The sequence below is a fragment of the Molothrus aeneus genome, chromosome 4 (genome assembly GCF_037042795.1).
Source record: "Molothrus aeneus isolate 106 chromosome 4, BPBGC_Maene_1.0, whole genome shotgun sequence".
NCBI classification, from domain to species: Eukaryota; Metazoa; Chordata; class Aves; order Passeriformes; family Icteridae; genus Molothrus; species Molothrus aeneus.
This window is the reverse complement of record NC_089649.1, coordinates 22,383,482-22,405,809: the sequence shown is the minus strand read 5'-3', so window position 1 is coordinate 22,405,809 and position 22,328 is coordinate 22,383,482. Positions and strand designations below refer to the sequence as shown.

At 43.8% G+C, this 22,328-nt stretch overlaps 1 protein-coding gene across 2 annotated transcripts in view; it reads left to right on the top strand.

Annotated features, from left to right (window-relative positions):
• The first annotated feature begins 6,250 nt into the window (after positions 1-6,250).
• The window catches only part of UNC5C (unc-5 netrin receptor C), a 243,480-nt gene continuing 227,402 nt past the window's right edge, over positions 6,251-22,328 (top strand). For both annotated transcript variants that reach the window (XM_066548065.1, XM_066548066.1), the window contains exon 1: positions 6,251-6,374. In XM_066548065.1, coding sequence (XP_066404162.1) covers positions 6,251-6,374 — 124 coding nt within the window. The remainder of the gene's footprint in view (positions 6,375-22,328) is intronic.

Genomic DNA, 22,328 nt, shown 5'->3' with positions numbered 1-22,328 from the left:
CACTTGTAAAAAAATGTCAAGGCATTGTATCCTGAAAGGGACAATCAGAAATTAGTACTTGGTAAATAGAAGAGCAACTCATGTCAGCTGGAATCAGATGATCTTGGGGCAGAGACTGACACCCCTCAGTCACATTAATATTCAAATCAGAGGTAGATATGTAGTTACAGTGCTACATACTGAGTGGGGAGGGAGAGAAGAATATAACACTGTTGTTGAACAGACTGAAATATTTCAAGTTATTCTTCACCTCAGCCAAAGGGAGAAACTGAGGAAACCTGGTGTAGAATTCTGCACTATCAGAGACGGGCCTAAAAGAGGTTTGTTCTCAGATAAAATGCTTAGATAATGAGAAGCCATGGGACTCGGTCATGTTCCTAAAACATCCACGACCCATCGATCTGTTGCAGAGACGGCGGGAGCTGCGAGCCGGGGCCGGAGCCGGCGTCTCGCATCTCCCTCTGCTGGGAGGCACCGCAATCGCTGAAGGAACAGCCGGGACCGCGCTCGCTTCAGGTCCCGACAAATACGGATTGACAGTAGGTCACACCCTTGGTACTTATGCAGTGATTTTTCATGCAGATAGAGACTAAAATGATTACGCTTTTTCTCTTTCTTTTATTTTTTTTTCATAAATACTGTACCATGCAATTGGAATAAGGAACATAGTTTGAATACTGAGCTTCAAATGCTCGTGAATGAGCTACAGCTCAGGAGCAGCTCAGAGAATATATTCACCAAAAAAAAAAAAAGAGAAGAGAGAATAAATAAATAAGAAAATTGTGATCTGTTTACAGACAACTCCAATGAAAGAAAAAGCTCTTTGGCTGCATTATTTGGCAGTAGCTAGAGGACACACATTTCAAAAATGGGCAAGGAGCCTAAGTCCCATTGCCATACAAAAATATGATGTCCCTGAAAGTAAGGCTTAAACACCTTTGAAGTTTTTACCTTATTCCCTAGGCATGTAAGTCCCCAACTCCAGCAGTATCCTCTTGAACAAATGACAACAGGATGTTATGCACAGCAGGATACAACAGGATAATATGTGCAGTATCCAGCACAGGTATATGGACAGAATTTTGTCCTCCCTTTATATAATTAGTTGAAGAAGGTCCTCTTCAGATGTTATGAAAAGCCAAGCTGTTCAAAAGAATAGTGAGTAGAACAAAGTTGTTAATTTTCATATATTTATTGAACAAATGAGAGCTGTACACCTCACAATGTATCAGGAGCAGGATATCATATGGTCTCCCAGGTGATTCAGCCTAGTTCTGTAGTATGGTTTGTTATGAGGAGAAACACTGTTTAAACAGTTTAAGTGTGCACTATTAACATATATGCTGATCCATGGACTTGCTATTATAATGCCAAGACTGAAAATTTAGCACACTACAATAGTGCGTAAGTAAGGATGAACTTAGGAAAATCTGGTTCAATAAATAAGCAGACAAAGTAGTGATTTTGGAAGATGAAACACAGTTGTTTTATTACATTTCAATAGAAATGAAAGAAATTTTCCTTGGACCTCAATTCCACTGCAAATAGTCATTCTCAGTGTGAAAAAAAAACCACTCAGAAGTTTTTACGAGAAATGAGGCTGTGTTGCTCTTGAAATGTAAGATATCAGAAGGGTAGGTTCATTTGCTGATCCCCAGTATCACACACAGCAACCACAGAGGAGGTAATTGCCTATCTAAACTGTGAGAGCAAACTGCAGTACTTGATAGCTTGGGGCAGGCATGTCAGTGAAGTGAGAGGTTTGTCACACACCTGCTTTTTGGATTGCGCTGCGCTGGGCTCTGTCATAAAATAAGAGCAGCATGGCAGAGCCTGGGGGAATGGCACAGCCAAAAGCAGGTGTGTGTGCCACATGCTCCCCTGAACTGCAAACAGCTCGTGCAGGAACATGCAAAATACAGCCCTCTCTCAACCATGCCATGAGGTGTTAGGGGTGGGGCAGTGGCCGAGAGCATCTTGGCTATCATCATCACCTGGTGGGTAGCCTGAATCCACATCCCTTACTGCCATTTGTGTGGAAAATGAGTCCTCGGGTCAGTTGGCCAGAGTTGACAGTACTTGCCAAGGAACACAAGGCTCAGTGAGAGGACTGGTTAACAAATTCTTACAGGTAATTATCAATGCACAGAAGAGATTCTTCTTCTTCAAACCAGCATTGCTGACATCACACATAACACAGGGGACCCGAGTATCTCCGCTCCAAAGTCATCAATCAAATTTGAAACTCTTTGCAGTGAGGATTGGGGTTCTTGAACTACTGGAAACTGGTTTGAACCAGGTGGAACAAGTTTGATCTGGTTTAAACCAGCTGGAACTGGTTTGATCCAGTTGAATCAGGTTTGAAATTGTTGGAATCAGTTTAATCCTGTTTGAATTGTTTAAAATCGGTTTGAAGTGGTTGCAACTGGTTTGATCCAGTTGAACCAGCTGGATCCAATTTGAACTGGTTTATACGATTTGGAGCCAGTTTTGACTAGATTGAACATTAGTCAAAATTTCTTAATGGAAAGGGCTGTTAAACATTGGAATGGACTACCCAGGGAGATGGCAATCATCAGGATCAACATCCTTGGAGGTGCTCAAGAAATAACTCAAGAAATCACTTAGTGCCATGGTCTAGTTCACAAGTTGGTGAAGAGTAAAGGTTTAGACTCAATGACCTGAGAAGTCTTTTACAACTGAATTTGTTCTGTGATTGTTTTAGTGCAACTCCGGATGCTTGGGCAACAAAATACACTAGAGTCAAATTCACCAGTACACAAGTCACACAAAAACTTTTAAAATGTTACCCTAGATTTTATAATTATCTATTAGGGTTATCTAATTTAGAGATGAGATTTCTTGAACTTACCTGAAAAACAAAGGCGACACCTGTTAGGCTGCTAAAGCCACTTTCCCATGCAGACTCTTTGACAATTGATATTTCTGTCCAAGTATGAAAATTGGAGATTGATACTTGCTTCAGATGAGTGTATGAAGGGTATGGGGTGGTTTTTAGGACACTAAAGGTAACAAAGTGATAGACTTACATTACAGATACTTCTAAGTAACAAACTTTTCAGAGAGATGGAAAATACCTTTCCAGCCAGGGTCTATCAGGGAAACAAAACAACTGCTTTTGGAACAAACCCAGGTAATTTGCACTTTCTAGTCCCAAAACTCTGAATTACCTCAATCCTTTATCTCCATGTCAAATTTGAAATTTATTAAGCTGGGATAATAATTCTGTTTATCTCATAAGGAGAAAAATGAAGATCTTGGACTGACTTGCTCCTGCATAGGGAAAATCCAGTGTGGTGGTATTTGGGATGGCCTAGACAAAAAAAAAAAAGTCATTTCTCAGAGTATATTAGATTTCTGAGAAAGCTTAGTGATGCAGACACATGAAACATCCTTGGATGCCCTTTCCTGCATGTAATTGAACATGGAAAGATTTGAAAGCATGTTTTCTAGATAAGACCACTATCCAGTTATTGGTTGCTGTTGCTTGAGCCATCTTCTCCAGGCCAAGGTATAGCCACTTCCAGTAAAAAGTGGTTACTGAACACCTCAGGCTGCAGTACCTTTGCTCCTCCATTGTCCACTACACCTTGGGTACTGGGAAAGGACTTTCTTCTCAAGCTGAAGGCTTGTGGTCCCTGTGCCATCACTTCTGTCACATCTGTAAACCAGCAATGCTCCCCCTTGCACCTACTCCAGGGCATGGAGGCTGACAGGTTGACAGCCACCAGGGATCCCCAGGCAGGGCTGCAGGGACATCATCTTGAAATTGGGATGGACCTATTTAATGAGGTCACTGAGCTACTAACTAGAAACTAAGCCTGGAACTATAGGTATTACTCCTGGGAGGCCCCAAAACATCAAAAATAAATTAACTCTGATTAATGGAGAAGCAAGTCCTCCCTCTCCTTTCCCTTGTGGCAAGAGATGTGCTTGTCAGCTGGTGCTGCAACAAATGCCTCCTCTGCATGTGACATCCTTCAGGGGTCTCTCTTCCTGCCTCTGAAAAGTTTTCCCTGGAACAGGGGAAACAGTATGTACCCAAAAAAGGGAGAGATGCTCCCAATTCACAGAGTTAGGGTAAAACAGGCAAATAAATATCATACATGGGGACCTGTTCTGTTGACTATCTGAGCTAGGGAGCATGAAGTCAGGGATTGCTGTGGGGAGTATCTGCAATCAAAAAAGCTCCTGCTCAGGACTCACATTCTCCTTTGAACATGGTTAAAAGTTGAGAGTTTCCTTTTTACCACTTACACAGAAACTTAAATCACAGATTTTAGTGGAGCCTTAATATTTCCTAGCCTGTGCTGTATTGTCTGAAGCAGATGGGACTCGCCCCCTTAAAAGATGTAGAACAGAGAGGAGATGGAGAGATGAGTGCTCCATTCTCTCCATTGGAGAGAATCACTGAGAGTTGTTGGGTAAAAACCAGCCTGTTGAGCTTGAAACACAGCCTACTTGAGGCACCTCCCAGGCATGCCCAGAACAAAAACTGCCCCTTTTCTATGCTCTTAGCCTGTTCCAAAAAAAAAAAAACAAACAAACCCCAAAACCCAACATAAAAACAAACAAACAAAAACCCAAAACAAAAAGCCAAAGCAAACCAAACCCCCCAAAAATTAGGACTTTGCTTTCCTGTCACACTGCAGCTTTATGTCAGCTGTTGTTGAGGAGAAAAAGCTGCTGCCCCGCCAGATCCTGAGATGGGAACAGTTTGGGTAATTCCCTGGGAAGGACATTAAAGCCAGAGGGCAGGTGGGACGGAGCCTCCCTGGGGGCAGACAGCTCCAGCAGCCCCAGGAAACCCTCCTGCAGCATTAGCAAGGCTGGTAACTCTTTTCCTGTGTGGAAGGGACAGGGAGGGGAAGGCAAAGCCAGAATGACTGGGAAGATCCCAGCCACCGCTCCTAGGAAAGAGTGGTCCCTGCCTTGCACGCAGCCCAGCTTGGGGTAGCTTTGGGGCTGAAGAAGGCAATGCTCTCTGGAGTAACGTGATGTGAAGAGGGTTGCGGGGCTACAGCCCCTGGCATTGGCACACGTGGTGTGTGAGGTGCTCATGACAACCCGCTTTGGCTCTGCAAAGGGAAGGACAACTTAGAAATGGAAAGAAAAGCCAAAACCAAACATAAAACCTACCAAAACCAAAAGCAAACCAACCAGAGAAAAAAAAACCCGAACAAACAAACAAAAAGCCATAGAAGGCAGCAGTAAAACCTGACCAAGCCCTGGCTGAGCAGTGAACCTGAGGTGTGGGCATTGCTATCCTTCTAAGTGAGATTTGGTGGGCAGGTGGTGAACTCAGAGGCCAGGTGCAGCTTTTTGGGGGGGTGCAAGAAGGGTGGAAGGATAAGGGCTGAAGGGGGTGACCCTAGCCTTAGGAGGGAAGCCCTGGAGGGCAGATGGGGAGATGCTCCCCAGGGGTGGTGGGTTCTCCAACAGTTCTCCTGGTGCCATCTCTCCCCCTGCTTGTGGGAGCAGACTAGTAACCCTGTCCGGTATGGGGCTCCCCGACCCTGCATTTGCTGGCTCCCTAAAGATGGTCCTGATCGCCCAGAGCCCTGAAGGCGTATGCGGGGGTATCAGGCCACGGGGACAGTCTGGGGATGCGAGAGCCACGGGTGTGGTGGGGTCCGGCCAGCGCAGCCCCGGCTCCCGCGCCTGCCGTGCCCAGGTGTGCGGGGTGGGAGTGCGAGCGTGCGGGGCTGCCGCTGCCGCCGCTGCTGCTGCTGCTGCTGCTGCCGCTGCTGCTGCGTGTGCGGGCGCGCACGTGTGCGCACCAACATCGGCGTGCGCCTGTGCCCGCGGCTCTGCGCGCAGGGGGCGCGGGCGGAGGAGGCGAAAGGGGGCCGGTTCTGCGGCGGGTGGCTCCCAGCCTCCCCCGCCCCCTTCCCTCTGGTTCTGCTCCTCGCTCCGGCTCGCATTCTATCGCAGGCGGCCGGCGCAGCCCCCTCTCCCTAGCCCCGGCCCCCGCCCACCCCCGGGGTGGAGGCAGCCGCGCCGAGCCGCCCGCGGGAAGAAAGCAGCGCTCCGCCGGCTCCGCGCCCCTCCGCGGGGCCATGCAGCGCCTCTGCCCGCCCGGTCCGAGCGCAGCCCCGCGCCCCGCCGCCCTCCGCGCAGCCTGAGCGCCCGGCGGGGGCTCCGCTCCGCGCCCGGAGGTGGGACGGGGCCGGCACAGGCGGCACAGGAAAGCTCCGCGGCTCCGCGACACTGCCCCGCTGCCCCGGCCATGGGGAAGGGGCTGGAGGGGACAGCGGCCCGCTGCGGGCTGGGACTGGGATACCTGCTGCAGACGGTGGTGCTCCCCGCCCTGGCCGTCCTGGGGGCCAGCCGCCCCGGCTCCGCGGCGCAAGGTAAGCCGATGGATGGATGCATGGATGGATGGATGGATGGAGAGGGGTTGGGGCATCCTCCGTGTGCGGTTTGGAAATGCGAATTTATGCCGTGATTATCTTTTTTACTGCGTTTATGTGTGCAAACAGTGCAATCGCCCGCCGGGGTCTGGAGGGTCCGGTCGTACCTGCCGGGTCGAGTCTGTAGGTGCTCAGCCTGGCCGGGACAGGCGTTTGCCTGCACTCCGTCCTCAAATGAGGCACGGGGAGCGGAGGGGAAGTTGGGGCTGAAGGAGAGCCGCCGGGGCGCCCCGGAGGGCCGGCAAGGTGCGTGGGAAAGGCAGGTGCGGGGCGGGTGTCCCTCCGCAGCGGCAAAGCCGTACCCTGGAGCTCTTCAATCGACGGTCAGTCTTGAACCCCCCAAGGCCCCCCAACGCCCTCCTTCTTCCTGCCAAAAACATGATACACCCGAAGGGAGTCACCGTCTTTCTGTGTTTATGTTATGAGATTTTGTTTCCTTTCCCGTGTCGGGGATTCTGGAGTACATCTCGATCTGCCTTCCCGGTAGCCCTTGTACAAATTCCCCTTTTTAAGTGGCAATGTATTGCTTCTCAGTGCGTGTTCAGGGGTATTTGAGAACATCACAAAGAGCCCTGGCTCAGTGTAGCACCCACCAGGCTGACAGCCACAACAGGAGGCTTTTTCTCCTGCGAGCTGATGCTGGACAAACTTTCTGGGTGCTTCTCTTCTTTCTTTCCAGGAGTTAGACCTAACGTGGAAATGTGTTGCTTTTGTGGAACATAGGAGAGAGAAAGAGAGCTTGCTGCTGCATGTGGGCAGAGCTGCACATAGCAAAGATGTGCGGGGTTGGTTAAAGCAGTTGGAAATCTCAGTTATATGATTAACAAGAGAAAGGGAATTTTAGAAGCTTCTTTGTTTGTTTATTTTCCACATGTATGTAGCCAAGAAGTAATAACATGCACCAGAGTTTTGATTTGAAGTTACTAGTATAATGCAAGTGTAAGAATACTTGATTTTCCCCACATCATGTCTGTGGAGAGGCATTTGTGAAAACTGCACAGATCTGACCCTGTGCTCTCACCCAGCCATTACAAAGTGCACTGCTCTGTGGCCTTTTTGACAGGAGAACAGTGATGGTTGTTCCGATTCCTGGTGCCCCTGGCAGGCTTTCTGTGGGTTCTCCCAGACATGGAGCTGTAGGTTTGCTGCTGGTGGGCTGGGTGCACTGAACATCATGTCTGTACATGTATCAGGGCTAATCCATTTCCTGCTGATACTTACTCCATCCCCTCAGAGTCACATTCCCTTGCTCATTTATTTCACAGGAAGATCAGAAATCTGGCCATGAAAAGAGGGTAGCAGAGAATGAGAGTACAAAAATCCCTTATGCATTGTGGCATGTTTCATCTGTGTCTTCCATATAATTTCCTTTCACTGGCTGGTTTCCTGTTCAAGATAAGACAGGTTTGATATTTTGTATTTAGGGGTTTAAGTAGTGCCATATGTGTGTGGACCTACATGTCAGGGGGTATATATCAGCCTGTGTCGATAGAGATATGTCATGTCAGAGGGTGTTGGAGAGGAAAGCTCCGCTCAGACAGTTGGACCTGGAGTGGAAAGGAGCCTGCTGGCTCTGCTGGCAGGACACAGGAGTTTCACATGACAGATGGCCTGAGCAGGGAAGAGAGGACCCGCTGCGTTCGGCTGTTCCAGAGCGCTGCTCTCGGTGCCACAGGGCTCATACCTCCCACTCCCGGATGGTTTCTCCTTCCCACACTTACCCTGTGTGACACAACACTGTGTGACAGAGGTGCCACGAGGGCACAGGAGCCAGGCCCCCTGTTCCTATCCTGCAGAGGGCAACCCAGTGTGGGACCTGCCACAGAACACAGGTGTGCTCACCTACCCAGAGAGGGACGGAGAGCTCTTCAGCAACACTCCCCAGTGTGTGAGAAACTTCCACAACAGAGTGAAAAATACAGGGAATCTGGTTGGGATATAACTCTTTGTCTTGGACTTTTTTTTTTTTTTCTTTGATACTTTTATTTTTATTGCTAGGACCAGACAGGGAATTTGGGTGCAGACCTGGTTTTGGCATTTTTCCCAGAGCTGAGGGATTTTCTCATTGGTGTGTGCAGTGGGGATCTTCGTGTATATGTACACAGTGCTTCAGTGAGGCAATGAATCAACAGTTTAACTATGCCCTCTTCAGGAAGTTTCCTCATCATATAGCACCGGGCAAAGTTTTCCCTCTATTCTATATATACATTTCAAAAACATACATCTATCATCTCAATTCCCCAACTATCTTTAGCTTTTGAATCAGGCTGAGAAAGCCATGAGCATTGCTGGGACTTGTGCTTTCCTACCTTCCTTTTCCATTGCCTCGTAGAAGATGAATTTATTAACTGAGGGGCTGGTGGACCAGCCCCCCCTCACTCCCTGGCACGTTCATTATCACTGCATCTCGGCGTCCCCCCCCCCCCCCCCCCGTGAGCTTCTCAGCAGACCTAAATACACTTTTTGTTTTATGAGTATTTCTTATCTTCTTATCTGAAGCTGTCTGCGTATTTTTCCGCTGTTATCAGGAGAGAACAGGAAATGGCTGCAATGGTAGAGACAGCCCTTAGTTCTCAAAGTGGTGTGAATGGGGCCAGAACGATTATCAGGCCAGAATCAACTGTGACTTGGCATTTGCTGCATTTAGGATACCTCTATGATAAGAATGAGAATTTAAATGCCCCAAACTGTGCCTCTGCTGGGCATTTCAGTGCCATCTCCATAAGAGCAACTTTTCCTTTGGCTCTTCAGTCAGCAGAGACTGGGTTTCAGCTGTTGTGCTCCCCTACAGCCCCACACTTCCTGCCTCCCAAACTGTTATCCACTTACCCTGTGGCTCCCACCTTTTTGTTGTGTAGCTGGGACGAAAGGGAGGGTCAGGCTGTCTATTTGTAGTGACAAACATGGTTCAGACAGCTTTTGGGGTTAATAACGATGGTGTAAAAGATGGTAGAAAAGCTAAATGGACTACGTATTAATGAGGTTGTGTTTCATTTGTTCCTTTACAATAAAATAGTGCATTTTTCATGCTTAACCCCTCAAACTAATTAAATCAAAGTGATAATTTAAAAAGAAAACTGTAAAAGAGCCATATGTGCAGATATTTGTCTTGCCCCAGCATGGTCTGTGTTAGCAACAGCAGCAGTTTGAAAATGCTTAGTGCAGAAAAAGTGAACTATAACATGTGAATGTAGTAACCTTTTGGGGATGCATTTCCTAATTAAATACCTAAACACATCTTGTTGAAAAAAGGTGGGGAAAGGCCTTAATTGTCTTGATGCATCAGCAGACCTCTTGTACTTGATCATGCGGGTGTAATATTTGTAATAATAAAGCAGGAGCCAAGTAGTATTTTTTTGTGAATGGATATGGCTCTTTGGAGCATTAATCTGTTTCAAAGTGATGCATTGTGATAGATTTCAATGATGCTGACAAGTTTGAGCTGGGTGTGGTAGCTTGTACTTGCTCTGAGTAGCATTTTAGTATTGCAGTACTCTTTGCTGAAAGCAAACCAGCCACTGTGTTTCCTTTGCTGACAGAGGTGGAGTTTAAGCGGGATTAAAATTAAGTGGATGAATCTGTACATAGAGGAGAGATTCCTCCCTGGGAACATGGGAGTCAGGATCTGAGTTCTTCTTCCTCTGGCTCCAGGCTCTAGCATCTGGTTGCAAAAGTTATGGAAAAAATATATAGATCACATACAGGCTCCTTCTGATGGCTCTTCAGAATTACTGTCAGTGTCATTTATCCCTCTGTACAGTAAGAATGCCAGAGTGCATCAAAACATTTCCACAGTTGTTGTGCATGTTTGCACTTAATCACTTTACATGGATCATTCACCACACAACTTTATTTTCATTGGTAATGGTCTTAAACCCCAGTTATTCACTATATTTTGGGACTAGCTTTGTGTATGACATCCAAATTCAGAAACAGGAAACAGCCTTAACCAAATTAAAAAGATTTTCCTAATTTAATTTTCCAAATACAGTACATCTGAAAACAGGAATACAGCTCTGTGCCAAGGCCAGGCAAATCAGTTCCATAGCTGGTCTGTGCAGTAAGAAAGGACAAAATGTGGGCTATATTTATTAGACATGTCCATGTAAATGTCTTGATTTTTATGCAAATGGAAGAGAGGTGTTTTGAGGCACAGCCTATGCAGTTCAGGTGAATAGAATATGAAGCAAATCAGCTCCTATGGAAAGTAAGAGGAAGCCCAAGCTGAGAAGGACAACAACTGACTATTTCTGTACAGTATATGACTGGAATTTTATGCATAAGTAGAATACAGAGGAGAGTTATGCTTCAAAAAGCCAAGCTACATTTATGTCATGCTACCAGCAAAACAACCTTGGTTTTAGTAACCTGTTTTATAGTGTATGGCTGTATTTCTTGATTTCTGGCTCTTTCTGGATTTTATGTCACTGGGCTTTCGAGGAATGTGTTCTGGATACTTTTTCTACAAAAAGGCAAGAAAAGAACTTTTCCAGTCCATCAGAAAAATATGTTTGAATTGCTGGTGCAAAAGGCAGTTCCTGGGTGAATTTGCATTGCTTGGACTAGTGAACAGTTTGCTGTGATTTAATCTAAGAGGATTGGTCTCCATGTGAGTCTCAAACTGTTGGTTTGTCATTGAAAACAAGTTACTGGAGGCTATCCTTGAAATAAAAGTATAATCATGGATGCTTTGCCTATGCAATGCATTTCACATAACTGTCTATACGTCCCTTTAGGAAGAAATGGCATTGTCTTTCCTCCCTTTAGGGTGGGGAGAGGGCTGTGCTGGTTTGTGAAGTGCACATCTCGTTAGCCACCCAGTGGAGGTATTCAAGTCTAGCAGGCAGCGATCTTGGCAGCGGTGCCAGCGAGGCAGTAATTACAGCGTCTGTCATTTGCATTAGCCGGCTCTGCTGCGCGTTCGGCTCCGAGGTACAGAACAGCTTCTCAAGTACAAGTCGAGAATCAAAGGAAAGGAGTGAGAGACGAGCTGTGGTTTTCCAGTTGGCCATAACCCCCCTCACCACAGCGTCAGGATAATGTTGTGCAGAGGCACAGTTCAGTGCCGGCTGCTTCCAAGGACTGAAGGAATGGTGGTGTTTTAAGTCATTTATTGTGTGTGCTCAGTAGAGTCCAGTCTCAGGAGCAGGCGCCCCTGGATCTTTCCATCATAACATTATCCAAGAGGCAATCTGAAGGAAATGTTATTAAGTCTTCTAGGAGGCCAGCTATATTCCAAGAAACACTTAATTTACATCATTTGCAAGCAAGCATTTGAAATTATGCTAAAAAGGGAAATGGTTATAAAGAACTTTACACAGAATAAGTAGGAACAACAAATTTCCCCTTGATTTTGAGCATACTTCATTCCCCTGTGTTTAAATTAATGGGGTCATCTGTAGGTACTCCAGCCCCCAACTCCACTGCTGTGGTGGAGAGGAGAGGTGATTTATTGAGTATTGTTGTTGGGCTCATGATAGGTTTGGTTAAATATTTTGCCGAAGATCCAGTGTGGTGATTGTATTTAGATTTATCTTTCTTGTGTGAGGATGTAGCATAAAACTGTGTGCACACTAAGGAGCTAAAGGAAAGCCCTGGACTGTAGCTGTTTTCCTCAAGGCTGGCTCTGCTTGTACAAACAACATGCACAAGTGAGGTGCAGTGAGTGGGAGCAGTGGGCAGGAGCTGGCAGAGATTTTCTCAGCTCTCAGCAACCTCAGAGATGCTTCTATATAGCTTTCTCCCTAGGTAGTCATAACTAGAACAACTTCCTGTTTGCTTTTATGACTCCATCCCAAATCACATGGACGTTAAGCAGGAAATATGGGATTTCCTCCCAAGTCATCAAACGCCAGGATTTGGGGAGTCCCTTTATAGCCTGGCACATTATCTAAAAGTTTGGGCTGGGGAGAAAGAGCTTCATGCAAAAACAGTCTCACTTAGAAATACCCTTTTTATCAACATGGAAAATCTAGGGGGAAACAAAGGAGAAAAAAGATTCCTTTTTGCTTATTTGCTCAGGAGAGGTTGGAAAAAAGGGAAGAAATCTTAATCAAAACCAGAAAAGACTCAGTTATTTTAGAGAAAAGGTCAATAAAGCCCTGAATATTTACCCTAATATCCAAACTATTTGTATTTATGCTCTCTGAGAATGTGTTAGGTGTTCAGTGAAAATTAAGTTAAAAAGTTGTGAAGTCTTCTGACAGCAATGGTTTTTATTTCTGTTTACATTTTTTCCGCATATTTCAACCAGCCCAGTGAAAAATCTCACTGTTAGACTTCATTTACAGTCCTGGTTAGCGCTGGTTAAGGCATATATTACACTGCTCTCTAGATCTTACTGTTTTGGTTTTGGTTTGGTTTTTTGTTTGGGCGTGGGGTTTTTTTTTGTGGTGGTTGTTTTTTGTGGTTTTTTTTTTGGTAAATCACACTGATTTTACTGTGATGCAGATTGAGATGGAGACCCAGATTCTCAGTGGTGCCAGACATGCCCTTATTTCCTCCAGGGAGTGTCAGGCAATGCTGAATTTAGGTGATTACCTTTGCTGCTCCCTGAATACAAGCAGTGCCACTCTAGCTTGCACGGCAGCCCAACAATCCCATCAAGGCAGGGACACCTCCCTTGTGAGCATGTGATACTGCAGTGCCTCAGCACCTCCTCAGATTCTCACTTTGTTGTGAGTCCTGCACAGGCAGGACAGGAGAGGCACCCAAAAAGCTGTGCAGGCTTGTCTCAGTTGGTAATACCTTCTGTGGGGAAAACTGCAGTTGTGTTTTTAGCAAAGCTATGTGCTTGTGTTGCTGGGCATAATGGGAAGTTCTTATTTGTAACATTGCCTTAGTTAGTCAGTCTCTGTTTTGCTGGATTTGGAAGCTTGCTGTATTTATCACTGTTTGGTGGAGAGGTCTAGGGGGAGTTGCCTAAGTGTGCAGAGCAAATGTGTAAGGGGAACCAAATTATGAGCTCAAGTTTTCTGAGTAGCCAAGACTGGTGCTGCAGTCCATTCTTCTTGTTTGAAGAAAGAGGGGATGGTACAGAGGGAATGCTACGTTGAGAAGGCTCTCAGGTACCTTCTCAATGTTGAATTTCTTGAGTCTCACTTATGGTGTCTTTATATCTGCTGTAATCTAGAAATATGTATAAAAGGATGGTGTGGGTTAGGAATGGTACTCCTCAGTTTAGTATCTCCCACTGGGACCCTCGAAACCATGTGATCCTCACTCTCTCCCTCCTCCCTTCTCCCCTCCCCTGAGGTGGGATGGTGAATTGGAGGCACAAAATGTAAAGATCATGGGTTGAGCTAAGAACCATTTGCTGGGAGCAGCAGTTAGATAAGAAAACATACAGCAACAATACTGACAACAAAAGGTACGAGAAAGAGTCAAATGATTCATATGGAAACTCCCTGACCACAGTAATGCCTCACTGCTCCCTCTGCCACACCACCCAGACTTGGAAGAGAGCCCTTCACCTCATCCCTGGAAAATGAAGTGAGTTGGTTCAGTGTAATCTCCAGGTCCTAGCCATGCCCTCTCCTGGCTACTGCAAAAATTAACCGTATGCTGGCCAGAAACAGAACAAAGGAACAGGCAAAAGTATGTGCTGTTGCCCAGGAACAGGGATGCTTCCTAAAAACTCTGACTTTCTGATGGCAGGCAGTTTGGAAGGATTTGCTTTGCCAAATGGAATCCATGGTGTTATCTCAAATTTGGAAAGTGGAAGAGCAGATCCAGGGCATGGCTGCAGTACTGTTGTAAATGGAATAAGGATCACTGTCCTGGGCTGTTTTGTTTCTTTTGGGTTTAATCTGGAATTCAGGACTATGTTATTCAACTGTACTTCATTCATCTGAATGAATGACTTGCGCTCCAGAGGACCCCGTTGCCTTATGAGTTATAAAAGCTATGAGGTTGCCTAGGCAATTAAATCAGTATCTTTTTCTCTTGTTGCAGGAACATTTTCAACAATAATGCTAAGGAGCTCAGATTTCACTGGCCTGGCAACAGCTGAGCATTTTCTTGTTAGGCAGCTTTTGCCAATCCCTTTTTAGTTATTTTTAAGAAGCAAAGTAGCTTTATTTCTTAGTCTTATATTGAGTGAGAGGTTGAAATGTTAATCTCAATGGATTAGCGGTGTATCCTTTGAGAAAAAGGAAAGCTTGCGTTTTTCTTAGTCCCCTGAGTGCTGGATGCAATTCTTTGAGAAATCTTGAATTTCATCAGCTAGATACAAGAAAATGTGCGAGCAAGCCTTAAATGATCTGTCAGAAGAGGTTGACTTTATTGCAGCCGTTTTGGAAACTTGTTTGAACTGTTCAAGATAGTTGTTCCCCAGGTGTTTCTTTGCTTGATTTTAGTGCATTTCACATGTGACAGTGAAAAGGGATCACCACAGGATTATTAGTAATTCAGAACTTTTTGGAGAGCTATATTCCAGCCATCAATTTGCTAAAATAATGGCTGGCATATGAATTGCTACACTTTTATGATATGGTGTATCTATTGTTTAAATATGCCACTTGTCTTATCCACTCCCAGCATATGTGTTTATACTGGAGATTTTACATAGTGAGTGAAAATAATAATAAGTGTCACTGAATGAGGTTAATTGCAGTTCAACCATACTGAAATCAAGGAGTAAGAAGTGGGACAGAATAGCAAGTGAGACTAAATCTGTTCTCATGGGCACTGGATTTACCTACACTGACTGAAGTGAAGGCACTTATCAGGAGTAATTCCAAGTACAGATGTGCACACTGCCTTAGTCTGAATGACTTTTCTCTTTCATTAATGTATCTCTAAGTTTTTCCAGTTGCTCATGGAGTCAGCACAGATGTATCCCTCTCACCTTTCCCTTTTCCCACAATTTTGTATGTCTATTGGATTGCTCTGCAGCTGTACAGGTACAAAAGATGAGTGATTGTGGCTAACAGTGAGTAGCTGGGGCTAACAGGCAAACAGTGAGGTGTCCAGACGGAAATTTCGTGTCTGCACTCAGATGAGACTATAGAGAAATCTCTGCTGCATGAACCTCTGTTAATAGGATAAAACTCTCTGGTGCTTTCAACTAGAAAGAGATAAAATTTCCTCTGTTAAGCTTGGCCACTTAATCTGAAAATCAGGGTTCATTGTGGAAACTAGAACTCTGTCTGGTTAAGGAAGGGATCTGTAATTACATGGGAAAGACTCTGCCCTTCTACAAGTGCTGTTCACAGAAAATCTTGCTGAATTGTCTCATGAAATACTTGTATTCCTTGCTCAAAGGTTTTTGGCCCTAAAGCTGCACTATTTTTTGACAAATCATCATCCCCATTACAAATTCTTTTCATGTAGACGTTCCAAACCTAGCTTGAGGGGCTTCCTTTCTGCTTCCTCACCAGTTTTTGGAGGTGAGGGTAACTTTTTTGGTCTCTTGCTCAAACAAAATGCAGCAATCTTCTTACACAGCAGATCTCTGCTGGCAAGAATAGGAGTGCGGGTTTTCCTTCTCTTCATCATGCAAAATAGCTGTACTGTAGCAAATTGGAAGTTCTGAATATCTTACTTCCTTAGTAACTAGAAAGTTTGTAGCTACAAAGTTCAGTACTGGGACCTGTCAGTTTCACTATCAGTTTCCTTTTGTTTTGTTTTGTTTTTTTTTTTTTTTTAATGTCTAATGTTTATACCAAGGATAGACTTATGTGGTACAAGGCCAGGTTATGACCACCACCAAATGTAGCCCCATTAATTTCAGAGCCAGCACATGCCAGCAGCTGATCTGCTTCTGTGTTAAAAATATGTTGACACAGTAGAGTGAGACTCTAGGATGAACAGACCTTGATGTCATCGTACTTGATGGCAAGTTTTTTCCTGAGGTTGTTTCTTTTTTGCTTTGGTTTATTTTGAAGCTAAATAATTTGAATAACTTTGAGGCTTTTCATTTTCCTTCCATGTAGCAATGTGACTCTTTCCTGTAGAGAGATTACCATGGTGCTTCACTTGAAAACAAGTTGGCGAGATTCTTTCAGGCAGACTTTTTCTTTGCTTGGCTTTTTGTTACGTTATTTTAGATAAGAACACTGACAGCCAAATGTCACCAACTGTAGGCAGATATCCACATAAATATCTATTACACACAAATGTGTGGCAATTTCCTGCCTTAGCAATCATTTTTGAATAAAGACCTCTGCCACTAAAAGCATGGGCTTCGAAGTTTTAGATTAGAAGTGCAGCTGGGTAGCTGGTAACAAAAGCAGTTGTTATCCTGGCGCAGGCAGTAGAATGAGAAGTGCCATATGCCTTTCATGAGCACTGGAGAAGGCGAAACTGCTGCTGACTTTTCTCCTTTGCTTGTCCTGAAATCTTTCTGTATGAATCTTTTTCTTCCATCCACCCCCCAAAGTTAATATATTAATTCCTTGTAGTAAACATGGCTATTAGATAAAACCTTCCAAATATTAAAAAAAATTAAAATGCCTAATTTAATTACTTACTTTATAAACATTTCTATCTCAAGAATAAACTTTTAGATTTGCATTTATAAGAAACATTTGCAAAGAAAATGAATTTAAGTGGCAAAGCGACTTTGTGTGGAGTATTAATCTGCTTTGTTTTACTGATCAGCTTATTTTACCAGTACTTGGTTTCACTGCCTTTTTTTGTTTAGGGAAATCAATAGATAACTAGTTGTGACCGTGGTCACAGGGGTTTTCAAGTGAAGGAAGAGATGAGAAGGTTGACTCCATGTTCAGAAGGCTTGATTTATTATTTTATGATATATATATATATATTACATTATAACTATACTAAAAAGAAAAAGAAGGACAGGGTTTCCTCAGAAGGTAGCTAAGCTAAGAACAGAAAAGAAAAGAATGATAACAAAGGCAGCTCTCTCGGACTCTGTCCGAGATTGCTCGATCCTTGATTGGCCATTAATTATAAGCATCCAAGATGGGCCAATCACAGGTGGACCTGTTGCATCCCACAGCAGCAGATAACCATTCTTTACATTCTGTCTCTGAGGCCTCTTAGCTTCTCAGAAAGAAAAATCCTAAAGAAAGGATTTTTAGTGAAAAGATGTTTGCGACAAACAGTATCGTGACCAAATTTGCTTTCTGTCTGATTATTTTCACTAGGTTGCTTGGGATTTACTCACTGCAGCAAGGCAAGGAAAGACTGGTCTTTTGTCTTTGAAGTTTTGTATTTACTGGTACCAATGCAGAACATATTTCATTTGTGGAGGCCAGGCTGAGGTTAAGTTGTTTTTAAAGATAACAGTAGATTCCTACGTCCTTGCATTTGTTTTGTATTTGGTGACAGTCACTAAATCAGGGGAAGGATTGTTCAAACAACACACTTGAGGAAAAGTGATTTTTATAGAAAGGGCCCATTCCTGCTAATAGCAAGTAACTGCACACAACCCCACTGACATTAAAAGTCCATTAGCTAAGCCAAGTTTAAACACCAGCTGATGCTATGTCAGCTAAATGTATATTGGAATTTTTCATGTAACAGAGCAATAGCACTTCTGTGCTTTTCCTAAAACTATGTACATTAAGAAAAGCAAATGTCATCTGATAGTAGTAAGATGGAGAGTTCACATTAAAGTAGGCAGAATTGTAATCAAACTGAAGTCACCATCTGGTTGCATTAATGAGAAACAAAAATGGATACAAGAAAAGCAGGGAGTGTCAGGTTTCTGAATTAAAGCTAGATTAACAAATGTAGTGTACAGACTTCTGTAATACTGGATAAGCACAGAGCTGCTTATCTGCTTGGTTTTTTATCATTAAATATAATATGACCTTGTTTGAGAAGTTTATACTGAAGTCTGTAAGATGCTTTCTCACATGGAGAATTGGGTTGCCATGGAAGGAGGTTGTTTCCTGGCTATTTAGGAAATATGTCTCATTACAACTGCGTGAAAACCTTTAAATTTGTCAAGATATTGTTTGTATCCTATGGTCTGAAATTCTAGTTAACCAGTGGCACAGCAAATAGCATTTACACATCTCTATGTATGAAAAAAGGGTTGAAAATTGTGGTGAAAAAACAGCCTGTGTGCTTGGTATTGAGAAGTTCCTCACCTGTAACACTTACTGTTCATCTTCAGAAGGAAACCAGCAGGCTGAGGTCCCAGTACCGTGGTCTTGGCACTCACAGAAGCACAGTTAACACCTGGTTTGGCACTGGGTAAAATTCAGAGAAGTTGCTTTGAAGTCTGCATTGGAAAAATAGACCTTGTGCTGTAAAGCTGCTGTGGAGACAGGCAAGGGGTGGCTCAGTAAGCTAATGTGGGAGCTGGAGCAGGGGGGTAATTAGTCACTCACTGACACACTCCCAAGTCTGGTGAAGGACTGCTGTAACCTCCTCTGCTGTGTCATTAGCTGCCCATTAGTGAAGCCTTGTGCGAGCAGTGACAGGAGCACAGCTAAAATGCCTGATGTGGGCAGACCAGCCCACTGCAAACATCCTGTGGATGTATCTCAAGGGCTCCCTTGCACTCTCACCACGCTGTGCTAGTAGTGCAAAACTCTCCAATGTGTCATGGGGCCAGGTCTGACTGTGTCTTCCTTGCTGGAGGAGCTGACATCACTAGCGTGCCCAGAGCAGATTGTGTGTTTGCAAACCACGGGGTTTAGGAGAGTAATTCAATTGCATTTTTCCCCCTTCTGGAATATAACATGTAAACATATTACTGAACTAAAGCCTGGTTTTAATTACAAGCAGCAACTTTTTCATGTTGACAGATTTTCACATGGAAGGCTTTATTGAAAATGAGAGGAGACCTTTTTGCCATCGTTAGTTCTTGCTGCTTAGTGCTTTTATCAAGTACAGTAAAATACAGTTTATAATTAATTCAAAGCTTATATGGACATGTTTAATATAATTACCAAACAAAATCCTGTTTACTGACATATTGCTTGTGAAACCAGCCTGAATAATCTGGTCTCTGGCACACATAAATCAGGCAGTAATAACAGCTGTAAATATTTCATAATATACTTAGAGTGCTTTGATTTTAATACGGAATCCACTTTTGGGTTTTAAGGATAAAACATAGGTCAAAAATGACTTTTACCATATGTTCCTTCCTAATCTCTTGCACTACTTTGCCTGAAAGTTACTTTTAAAAATCATTATTGTATTTTATTATAAAAAAGTTAATATATACACATTTATGAACTGGGAAATTATGTAATTAAATTATGCTGGAGCTAACAAAATGACGCCATTCCCATTGGCACAGGACAATTGCTTCAATACAACCATAAATATTTTTCATTGGAAAAGGCATTGCAGTGCCAATACTCTTTGTCTTTCTCAAAGTTTTACTATTTTTATCTGTCTGGATGTCTGTGTGTTGTACACTAAGCCTGAAAGACACTAAGAGGCAGCTGGTTATGCTGTAAATTCAGGTGGCCAAAGGGCTGGGAAACCAAAAGGGGCCAGGAGCCAGGTTTGTAGTGGACTACTGGGGGACCTATGATACTGTGTTATATACTGGGCCCCCTCTTTCTTTCTGGGAAGGCTTCGAACTGGTATTTAAATAGAAGGAAGAAGATGTGACTGATTATCTGGCTACCGCAGAATATTTGGGCTTTCATGAGGCTACTAAATCATCTTGGAGAGCTCAAACTGTCTGTGTGGTTTGTCCGGTTTAGAAAAGTACCTCAAAGGTTCAGGAAAAGGCTTATGGTTAATCCCTCAAGTCATTTTACCCTGCACCAAGAGAAGAACTTAAAAAGTAGTTGTGGAAAATGCAACATTTTGCAATTCTTGTTTACTTGGAAATTTTCTTTAACCTCTAAAATAAAATTATAAATCAAGTAACTAGAGTACTTTTTAGAATGACAAATTTGAAAAATATCCACTTTGGGAATTATTTTACCCTTGTTCTGCAGTTGGATTCCCCTGCTAAAGTTGACATAAATTTTCAAATGTTTCGGCTGTGGCACTCCCAGAAAAAAATCATTAGTCTCCAAAACTGTGCCAGGCTCCTCAGGAATGCTGCTCCCTCCAAGCTGTGAACCTCTCAAGCTTAGGATCCCACCCCCCAGAATAAAACCACAACTAACAATTGGTATGAGGTAGGAAATGGCATTGGGATATGTCACAGCAGTTCTTATTTTTTGTCCCTGCATCCTTGAGGGAGTACACAAAGACTGTTTTTGTAAAGGGAGCTCCTTGGCCTTGCTTCTAGATAGATGGTCAATATTTTAAGATATATCAGCATATTTTGATCCGTGTAAAACTGCACGGTGATACTTGTGATCAGCATTAGGTGTCCTTATCATCCTCCTACAGGTATCTAGAGATCCCTGGATATGATCTGCAAAGGTGTTGCTGCAAAGTATTTAGCAAGTCTCTCTCTCTAGACAGATCACAGGGGTTCCTGAATGCAGTACTTTAATTTTGGAAAGCTGAAGTCCCAATTCTTAACTTTCTGTCGTGTGAGAACTTGCACTGAAGTCTGAGTCTTTGCTTGAGAAGACTCTAGTCCATGAGCAGTATTAAATTGCTTTGTTGTGTGCATGTGCAGGCTGCATCCAGACACTGTCATTGGGAAGTTATTAGTATATATAGTTAACTAACCACAAGGGATTTCTTGACTGAAATAGCTTATGTAAGCCTACGTGCTTCCTTCCCACAAACCCAGCTTAAAGCTTCATGCAAGTATCTTGCTAAGGAAGTGTCTTTCTGCCCATGAAATATCATTTGGAAAGATGTGCTCACCTGCCAGAGTACAGTGCTTTACCTTGCAACAGTCCGACCTTCAAAAGTTAGCTCTTCTGACTGGTGCTGTTTATCAAATGCTGTGTTGTTTCATATTAAATGATGTGACCTTTAGATTTCAGCTGCTGCCATAATTTAATTGACAGCATGAGCCTTCCTGTAGGAGCCTGTTGTGGTTTAACCCAGCAGGTAGCAAACACTGCACAGCCACTGGCTTGCTCCATCCCTGCACCGTGGGATGGGGGAAGAGAATTGAGGGGAGGGGGGAAGCAAAATTCATGGATCGAGATAAAAATGGCTTAATGGGACAGAAAAGGAAGAGAAGATACCAGTAATATTACTAGCAGCAATAAAATAATTGGAATATACAAAACAAGTGATGCACAGTGTAGTTGTTCACCTGCTAAGTGATGTCCAGCCAGTTCCTGTCCAGCAGCCACTGTCTGGTTTTCCCCCTCACTTGTATACTCATCATAATAGGATATGCTATGGAATAAACCTTTTGGGTTGAGCTGGCCTGGCTTTGTCCCGTCTCAACTTCTTACCCACCCTCAGCCTCCTTGCTGGCAGAGTGGGGTGAGAAGCTGAAAAGTCTTTGACTCAGTATAAACACTACTCAGATTAAACACCTGAAACATCAGTGTGTTGCCACCATTAATCTCATCCTAAATCCAAAATGAAGTGCCATACCTGCTACTAGGAAGAAAACTATTTCTATCCCACCTGAAACCAGGACAGAGCCAAAATTATTAATGCAAATTTGTGCAACACCAGGTTTTCATGACTCAAGCCAACAGATATGACTTGAGTGTGTGAAGACCAAGTAGTTGTGGCAGTTTAGGTCTGGAGTTCAGGAAGGCCAAGGGTGTTTTCATTAGCAAGGAAATGGAGACCAGCTGCTTTATTTATGCTTATAAATATATTGTTATTTAGGTACACAGGTAAATTGTGTGTGCTGCTTAGCCCCATCTGTTCCCAATAAATTTCAGCCTACAGGCTCTAGGTCTTGAAACTTTTGATTATGCTCAGAATGGTGAACTAAGTAGAAGAGCTGGCCTTCACAAAATATGCTTGCAGCTGAACCTCTCATTTTATGTAAACCAGCACAGCATCCTGAGTTCAGTGCCTCGGTTCTGCTCCAGCTGAGGGCTGTTAACAGTCAGGGTTTCTGTGAGACTC